At 39.2% G+C, this 9950-nt stretch overlaps 1 protein-coding gene across 3 annotated transcripts in view; it reads right to left on the bottom strand.

Annotated features, from left to right (window-relative positions):
• Window positions 1-1112: 1112 nt before the first annotated feature.
• fars2 (phenylalanyl-tRNA synthetase 2, mitochondrial) overlaps window positions 1113-9950 on the bottom strand; it is a 95292-nt gene continuing 86454 nt past the window's right edge. For all 3 annotated transcript variants that reach the window (XM_054622707.1, XM_054622708.1, XM_054622706.1), the window contains one exon: window positions 1113-1781. In XM_054622707.1, the coding sequence (XP_054478682.1) occupies window positions 1643-1781 (139 nt within the window). In that variant the 3' untranslated portion in view covers window positions 1113-1642. The remainder of the gene's footprint in view (window positions 1782-9950) is intronic.

Genomic DNA, 9950 nt, shown 5'->3' with positions numbered 1-9950 from the left:
TGTGTGTGTGTGTCACAGTAGGGGGGGGGGGGTACTTTCTCTGTCCATCAATCAGATTTATTGTAAAATATCTAAAAACTGTTGGACGTCAGTTAGCACGTCAGCCGTCACAACCAGAGAACAGGAAGTGACCATATATGGACTGAGGAGGAGTGACGTAGAGACGCCGTATACGTCTCTGGTGTGGACCTGTCAATCAGTGTGTAGCCCCGCCCTAAAGCATCCCCTGCTTTATGGTCTGTTTGACTCTAAATGGAGCATCATTTACTAAATGAACATCATGCTGTATTGAAGAAGACTTGAAACTAGAGATTGAGACCATAAACTCATGTTTACAATGTTTACTGAGGGAATAAATCAAGAGAGAAGTAGAGTCATTTTCTCATAGACTTCTATACAACCAGAGGAGTCGCCCCCTGCTGGACAGCAGAGAGAATGCAGCTTTAAGAAACTTCTGTTTCCTTTATTCCTTTATTCCGTTTCCTGTGTAAAGTGATGAACAATGAACTCACATCAGTGAACTCACGATGCTGCAGCTGCGTATTGATTCAGGTTCAGACACATTCAGGTCAATTGATCGAGACTGTGGATGTATTCAGTGAATTAATCTGTGCTGTTGCCATATTGGAGAATAATCCAATTAAAAAAAAAGAAAATAATTAATTTAAATGATTTATTTGGGACTTATTAATTAACTGATTAATTATTTGATTTTCTTATTTATTTATGTATGTCTTTATGTTTTTATTGGTCTTTTTAAGTCTTTTCTAATTCATTAATTTGATTATGTCTTTATTTATAAGTATTTATTTTGTATATTATATTAAATATACTTACAAACATGGTGTATATGTTTGTTTTGCTGTAATAAAGTATTGTGAGGTTTATGTTTGTTTGTGTTAAAGTTCATTGTTGAAGATCTTCACTCAACTCTTTAGAGGATGGGTTTAGCTCACTTGTTATGAGAAACAGACACTTTTTTGGTTGTCTTTTATTAGTTTATATTTTTCCTAACAATCAATAAAGTTTTACTTGAAGTGCGGTTTGTAGATTCTGTGTGTTTCCAAACAAACAATAAACAATAAAAACACACAAAGAGAAGAATGTGAGAAACGTTTTTAATGTTCAAATCCAAAGATACAAAGATACAAAGATACAAACTGAAACACACACAGCTCCAGTTAAAGAAAGATTTTGCTTTTTTTAATAATAATAAAGAAGCTTTTCTAAATGTTTGGTTCGTTGAATGTTTTATGTTTTTATGTTTGTATCAGTTTCTGATCCGGTTTCTTTAGATCAGATCAAACTCTGTTAACGTATATGGAATATTATAGAACAAATGTGAACTGACGACTTCTGTAAGTTATCGTTCACGTATTTAAAACATTAGTCACCTCACAGTTATGTTTAAATCATATACTAGAATCGTTAAATATAATTACAAGCTGATTTATTAGAAGAACAAAAACCTGAACCAAACATGTTTGTGTTCAAATGAAAGAATCATATCAGTTTATTTAAAGTCAGATTTCATCGTTTCAGCCGTTAATTCTGACATCAATAAACTGTGTGTGTGTGTGTGTGTGTGTGTGTGTGTGTGTGTGTGTGTGTGTGTGTGTGTGTGTGTGTGTGTGTGTGTGTGTCAGTATCTGCCCTGGACGCCCAGCTCGGTCTGGGCGCTGCGTTCGATTTGCTCGTGGACGAGTCGGACCTCCTGCTGGGTCAAAGTTCGCTCCATGTGACGGTAGATGATGCTGTAACAGTGACTCCTCCTACCGGTCCTGAGAGGGGGGAGAGAGAGAGAGAGAGAGAGTGTTAGTGTCTCTCGCTCATCTTTCTTAATAAAGATGTTTTCTTAAATCATCACTAAAGGACAGAGTGAAGGATCCTTCCTCTTCCTCTTCCTCTCTACTTCTTTAAACACGAGGTCCTTGTTTGTTCTTCAGTTTTTTTATTATGGTCTTTCTGTCATCTTCCTCCTCCTCCCTGCTCCTCCATATCCTGTCCTCCTTTATCTCCTTCTTCTCTTCCTTCACCTCCTACTCCTCCCTTAATCATCATCCTCTCCCTTTCTCCTCCTATCTTATTCTCTTTCATTCATCCTCTCTAGTTTTACCTCCTCCTCCTCCTCCTCCATAAATACAGGTGAATAAAACACAGAGCAACAATAACTAAACACTCTCTCTCTCTTCATTGTTTCATTGATTCTATCAGATTATAGTTAATAATTGATCATCAATACATTTGGTGAAAATGTCACTGAGAGAATTGGAAAAAGAAAACACACACACACACACACACACACACACACACACACACACACACACACACACACACACACACACACACACACACACACACACACAGTGATAGACTGTGTCGTTGGTTAATAATTGATGTTTCCATTATACCACGTAGCTCGGTGGGAGCGGGGGGGGTGATACAGTGACACCAATAACAGGCAAACACACAAACAAACACACACACACACACACACGCACAGACACACACACACACAAAGCTGGAAATGTGAACATGTTACATTATGAATGAAACATAAGTGTATAGTTCCTGGTCATACATGCATTGATACACACACACACACACACACACACACACACACACACACACACACACACACACACACACACACACACACACACACACACACACACACACACACACACACACACACACACACCTACATATACACTTTCAGTAACCCTAGGTTTGATCCAGATGTGACAACAGCCTCATCATCATCATCATCATCATAGATGTGAATATGAGATCTTCATCACTTCAGATCTCATATTTAAATCCAGTTCTTTTTCTCTTCTTTGTTTTTCACTGTTTGTGTCGCCGTGGTAACCAGAGATTTAACTTTAGCCTTAATTAAACTCGTCATCACTTTTAAACCAAACACCTTTAATTAGTGAAGAAAATGTGTGTGTGTGTGTGTGTGTGTGTGTGTGTGTGTGTGTGTGTGTGTGTGTGTGTGTGTGTGTGTGTGTGTGTGTGTGTGTGTGTGTGTGTGTAAACAAATCAAAATAGAAAGTGAGAGGTTTTTATCCAAAGCAATTAAAAATTCTATGAATATCTCTCTGCTCCAATTAGAACCAAAGTGAGACAGATCAGCTCGACAACTTGTTTTCTATTTACACACATGTGACTTTAACACTGAGTGTGTGAGTGTGTGTGTGTGTGTGTGTGTGTGTGTGTGTGTGTGTGTGTGTGTGTGTGTGTGTGTGTGTGTGTGTGTGTGTGTGTCTATAAATACCTCACAGAGGGAGTTCTCTACGTTTCATTAGAACCTCTGAGATATTTTCAATCTGACGAGGAAATACTTTGGTGGATGATTTGAGAAATGTCTTTATTATCAACATGTTGTGGGTTAAAATCAGAATGTTTTTCATCTGTTTTCTGGAATTTTATTGGTGTATTTGAAATATAAAACAAGTTAAATTGGTAAAGAATTGGTTAAAAAGCCCAAAACAAATATTTGTAAGACAATTATAAATGTAAATCCCAATAAACAACTTTTATTAATTAAACAAGTTCATTGGTTTAGATCTGTTCAAACTAAAATGCTTCTTTAAAAAAACATAAATCACTTAAAAATAAATCCTTTAAGAGTTTCAGTTTTTTCACTATGACATTGTTTTTAAAATGTGTGTAAAACTAAAGTATATTGTGTGTTTCTGAAAGTTTGCATCAGATTTATAAATTAACTTTAACTTCTTTAACTCCTGATTTAATTAAAAGTTTTAAGACTGTATTCTGTTTTAGAACTATTCTTGTGCAGCTGTTTGTTAAGTTAACATTTGTTTTAATAGAAAAATACTTTTATATTCCATAAATCTGGATATCAAAACATGTTATGATATAACCGATCAATACATAATGTAAAACTAATATTAAGATGTTCTCCCTGCAGCATTTGTTGCATCGTCATCTTAAAACGTTTATTTAACACGATTATTTTAATTCATTTATTCTTTGATTTTAGGGACGTGATGTTTTTCTTTCACATCTTAACGAGTTTTAATCGTTTAACAATTTTATGGGATATCTACGAGGTAAAGCACATTATATTTCATATTTATAGATGAGAGTAAAATAAAAACATACCCAAAAATGAAATCAACAGAGCGCTGCCTTTACTTTCACGTTGTGCTAAACTGTTTTCCTCACATGAATTCATGCATTTTTAGTCATATATTACTAGTTTTTCACAAGCTGCAGGAAGAAACACTTTAAAATGCAGCAGCGTAGAATTTTAAACGTCAATATCACAGACGATCATGTTTCCTTTAATTGATGCAAGTCAGAAAAGTGATGGAGATTAATATTGGATTAATTGCGCAGCTCTATTAATATTAAGAGGGAGAAGAAGAAGAAGCTTGGACGAGGTCAGAGGAGGACAGGAAACATGGCCGAACACATCACAGCCAAAACATTACCAATAAAAAAAAGACAAAAAGACACGATCGATTTGATGTCAGACTCCAGCAGATGGTGGGATGGAGGAAGAGACGGAGAGATAAAGAGATGGAGAGGAGCTCAGAGAGGAGTGTAACGTTTCATACAGAGGGAGGGGGGGAGGGAGATAAGTGGATGATGATGGGCAAGCCTGAAAGACGAGTGTTGGATTTCATTCAGAGAGAAAATGTGAGTTTGAGATGGAGAGAGAGAGAGAGGGAGACAAAGAGAGGGAGAGAGAGAGAGAGACAGAGACAGAGAGAGACAGAGAGAGAGACAGAGAGAGACAGAGAGAGACAGAGAGAGACAGAGAGAGAGAGAGAGAGAGAGAGAGACAGAGAGAGAGAGAGAGACAGAGAGAGAGAGACAGAGAGAGACAGAGAGAGACAGGGAGAGAGAGAGAGAGGGATAGAGAGACAGAGAGAGACAGAGAGAGAGAGAGAGAGAGAGAGAGAGAGGGATAAGAGAGAGAGGGAGAGAGAGAGAGGGATAGAGAGACAGAGAGAGAGAGACAAAGAGAGACAGAGAGAGAGAGACAGAGAGAGAGACAGAGAGAGAGAGAGAGACAGAGAGAGAGAGGGATAGAGAGACAGAGAGAGAGAGGGATAGAGAGACAAAGAGAGACAGAGAGAGAGAGAGAGAGACAGAGAGAGAGAGATAGAGAGACAGAGAGAGACAAAGAGAGAGAGAGAGAGAGGGAGAGAGATGGATCGATGGAAGAGAGGAAACTCCTGCGGCTGCCAACGCCCTTGAAAGCATCGCGCTGCTTTCACATAAAGACGGGAAAACCAGGAGATGTGATACTGTAACCCCCGAGGAGGGAGGGAGGGAGGGAGGGAAGAATCCTCGTCCTCTCACCCCCCCCCCCCTCTTTGATCTTCATCCCTGGTTTTGATGGCGTTTTTTTTTTTAAGTCTTTGTCACTTTTTGTTTCTTGTTTCTGATGTGAAGAGACACAAAACCCCCCCGAGGCTTCTCCGTCTTACAAAAAGAAATAATCGTTTCTTCTTCTGTGGTTTCAGGGTCTTTCTTTTTTTAAAGAATCACTGTGTGTAAATAAAAAAAGACAGGAAAGAAACGTCACACCTGTGTGTCAGTCAGACCGATATACGATTCATATTGTCCTTTTGATCAACATCTGATATCAGGTGATGATATACTGATGTACGATGTGTAACTGTCAGTTATTGACTTCATAATTGAAGTAAGTTCAGTGTCTACGTTCAAACAGAGGAACTTTAGTCAGTATGTTGCTGTTAGACAACGCCCAACCGTGATGTCACGGTGTACTGACACACCCTGGAGTACACCTCTACATCAATGCAGCAAGATGAGCGGTTCGTATGATATCTAGCAAAAAAGTTTATCCTCATTTTTCGTGCCTTTTTCTACGAAAGTGTGAATTTCTGCTTGTTACTGATAAACTTCTGTCTTCACAGGAAACAACTCAGGTTTAGAAATATCGTTGTTTGTGGTTACATTAAGTGTTGTTACTAAAGTACGCAAGTTACGTGACAAATAAATCAACATTGAGTTCTTTGTTTCACACGGGGATCGAACAACGGTCTGCTGGCTGAAAGCTTGACGTTTGTTGGACCCATGCACCTCCCCTTTGTGCATCATTTCTTTTAGGTAAAGCAGCTAAAGAGGAAGATATTTCACTCAGTAGGTGGAGGAGACCAAAACAGAGCTAAAAGAATAGAGAGGATAGTGTACTTTAATTCATCAGGTGACTCATTATGTTGATCTGTAACTCCTGAATGTCAAAACTGATCTTTGCCACAACTTTAAAATGTTAAAATATTAAATGTTTTTGTTTATAACTTCATGCACTGACTTTAAATGGCCAACACAATGGATTAATAATCCTTTAAATGTAAAATTGAAATAATAATTTGTTCTTAATGACTTGCCTGGTTAAATAAAGGTAAAATGAAAAGAAGTGTACACACATATATATATATATATTTATGTATAGTTATATATACACGTGTGTGTATGTCTTTGAAGTGCATATTATGGTAATTTTCCTGTATTTAAGACCAATCTAAAAGCCTGAAAGTGAAAACTGAAAGATTACCGAGCTGTCAAAACAGACTATTTTTAACTGATGAAAGCTGTGAGACCATAAAGAGAAAGAAATGAATAAATAACTTAAGTGAAATTCAACTTAAGTGATGGGAGAGAGGATGAATATGTTTCTATAATGAGACAAATCAATCCTTGATTTAAGACATTTAAACACTTCTATGGGATCTAACGTCATCAGATGTGTTGAAATCGATCAACTTTACTTCCTTTTTCATTCACTATCTCCTTCTCTTTCTTCATTCATCCCTCCTCTCCCTCTCTCTCTACAGATTACATAAAAAGATTAAAGTCTATTCTCTTCCTGTCTCCCTCTGTTCATCTGAACGGAAGATGGATGAAGAGTCATTCTTCCTTCAAAGTACCTCCCATCTTTCTCCTCTTCCTTTCTTCCTCCGTCCATCCCCTCCATCGGACCAGAAAACAGACAAAATCAATTAGTATTCTGTTAAGTGGCTGTGTGGTGTGTGTGTGTGTGTGTGTGTGTGTGTGTGTGTGTGTGTGTGTGTGTGTGTGTGTGTGAACCAGAGGCTCTCTCCTCTCGTTAATCTCCCCATTTAGATCCCTCCTAATTGGGACGGGCGGTCAGACGGAGGACCGGAGGAGAACCAGAGGGCAGGAAGGAAGACGGAGCTTTGAACAAACGTAACGCCGCTAAATGCAAAGTATTCATGAGATCCTACAAAATAAATGTTGTTTATGTGAATATCAATGAGCTCAGCTGTCGTCCCTGCTGGTGGAAATACTTCTGTTTATTAAAAACCCTCTGTGACGAGATGCCACAGACAAAGTGATTCATTCTTTGTAAAAATAAATGATTCTGGCATGACGTTAGAACATCACATGACATGAGCGGAGCTGACGGAAACGTTTGGGTGTGTTTTCCTTGTTTGGTCAGTTATCCACAAACCTCTCTACTTTAAAAGAAACCATATTTGTCCTTTAATGAAACATCCTCTTTTAATGCTATCAACGTGTGCGGTGATGATGCTCCGGGAGTATCATGGGAATAACGACGTATTTGAAGATGGCTGCCGTTGGATTTGTTCTGACGGGTAAGTCTGGTGGAAAATAAACAAAATGCATGAATAAAAAATGACAAACAAAATCAAACAAATCCGGGAGGCGGATATGCAAACGACTGCCTCCTTCTGAAGCCGGCCTTTACTGCAGAGTGAAGACCGACTTCTTCTCTCCCTCAGTTGTTTATTTGGCCTTTTTTTTTTTCTGGGTAGAGAAGGCTCGGCGGCCTGGTGAGAGCTGCCTGTGATCTATTAATACATCTGCATAAATTAGTCAGAGCCGCTCCGGAGCAGTTAGCCGGCTGTGCAGGAGCTCTGGCTGTAGTCCGGAAAATCCGCCAGGATTCTGTCCACAATCTGTCGTTTGCCGAAAGGGAAGCGGCGACTCCGACACTCCCTCAAGAGAAAGCTTGTCTCATCTCCACAGCGAGGTCAGAGGTCACTGTCTGGGCAGGGTGGAGCGTTTGAAGTCAGGCTGTTTGGTTGCAGCTGTGACCAGTTTCCTGACGGGCTTATAAACTACTAAATATGTGTAGTCACTTACTTTAAACATGTCGTTGCAGCGGCTGAGGTTTGTAAGTTACAAAGACAAGTCAAGGTAAAGTGACCTCTGACCTTTGAGTTCCTTCTTTCCTTTGCATTAGTCCCAAAAAATGACAGTTGAAAGTAGGAATCAGAGTTCATCTACAGCTCCTTTAATGGTCACTGTGATAAATGTGTGAAAATCCCAAACTTCTCTCTCAAAATATAAAATGGAAATCTGGTCCAAAAAAGCTGTTCAACTCAAAATAATTATTTAAAACATAGTCAGGCTTAAAGATGTTGGTGTTTGACTTCATATGCAGCGGTTACATTCATCACTGTGGTGGTTCCTTCTTCCTCAAATCCACCAAGACTCTTCTCTTATTGGGGGCACGAGTAACAAAGAAGGCGATGATGAACCCAAACTCCAGGCATCAGGGCATACGTTTTCAGTTGGTGTAGCTCCATGAGGGTTGTCTCTTGTCTAAGAATCTGTATGTGATTTTTAAGGACAGGATCTGACGGAGTTTGGGGGAGGAGAGTGTCCGGTTTGCGGCTCTCAGGATTTCTTCGACTCTTTGCAGACGATGTGGTTCCGTTTGCTCCATTAAACCGTGACCTCAAGCACACACTAGAGTGTTAAGTTTGGATGCGTCAGTAGCTTCGAATCTGAGGCCAGGAAAAAGGTGGAAGACTCTCTCCAGGTTGGGAATCTGTTGCTGCACCAATGAGGCAGTTCAAGTATCACTCTGATTTGCTAAATCTTTGGTAAGTGAACGCAAAAATGACATTACGGATATAAGTGGATGAAATGAGCTTCCTTAGTGGGGTTGCTGGGCTCAGACATCCGAAGGGAGCGGCTCCTTTGTGTCTCATGCATCCCTTTGGAGGTTTTCCGTTCACGTCTAACTGGCAGGAAAACCCCCGGTGTGGAACCAGAACACGCTGGAGAGATTCTATATCTTGCATGGGAGCGTCTCAGGATCCCCCGGGAGGAGCTGGAGAACGTTGGTGGGGAGAGGGGATAAAACATACATTTCTTCCAACTAAAATGGGAACTTAGTGGTTTTCCCATCAACTGTGTTACCCTCCAATACCCAACTAACAAACTATTATTCCATAAAGGTGATTCCATCAGTGATTTATCTGACAAACTGGATCTACGAAAAGAGGCGTCAAACATTTTGGGGGAAAAATTTTGGCCATTTGTACCAAAAATCTGAACTTTCATTCAACCTTTCTGATGCAAAACGGAATAATGGTGTAAAAACACTTTAGAAGAAGAAGAAAAAGAAGAAGAAGAAGAAGAAGTACAAGAAGGAGAAGAGAAAAAAGAAGAGAAGAAGAAAGAAGAAGAAGAAAAGAAGAAGAAGAAGAAGAAGAAAGAGAAGAAGAAGGAGAAGAAGAAGAAGAAGAAGAAGAAGAAAAATAAGGAGAAGAAGAAGAAGAAGAAGAAGAAGGAGGAGGAGGAGGAGTGAATAATTAACAGTCAGTGTAGCAGCAGGTAATAAAAGTCCCACACAGACTGAAGTCTGATCACCTTATCAATGTTTCAATAAGCAGAGGAGCCAGTCTGAGCTCATTAATTATTCGTGAGACTGGAACCTGATTGGTCCATGAGGGTGATCAGAGATTACTACAAAGTCCTTTTTACTTTCTACAAGAGTTCATTTGTCCTTCCTTCCTTCCTTTCCTCTTCTTTGTCCTCCCTCTCTTGCTTCCTTTTTTATCAATAATATCATTTTTTATTTCTGCTTTTCATCCATCTTTCTAAATCCTTTCCTTTTTACTTTCTTCATTTTCATCCCTATTTAACTTCCTCTTTTTTTACTTCCT

This window comes from Anoplopoma fimbria, chromosome 21 (assembly GCF_027596085.1).
Source record: "Anoplopoma fimbria isolate UVic2021 breed Golden Eagle Sablefish chromosome 21, Afim_UVic_2022, whole genome shotgun sequence".
Taxonomy (NCBI): Eukaryota; Metazoa; Chordata; class Actinopteri; order Perciformes; family Anoplopomatidae; genus Anoplopoma; species Anoplopoma fimbria.
This window is presented reverse-complemented; position numbering and strand designations above follow the sequence as displayed.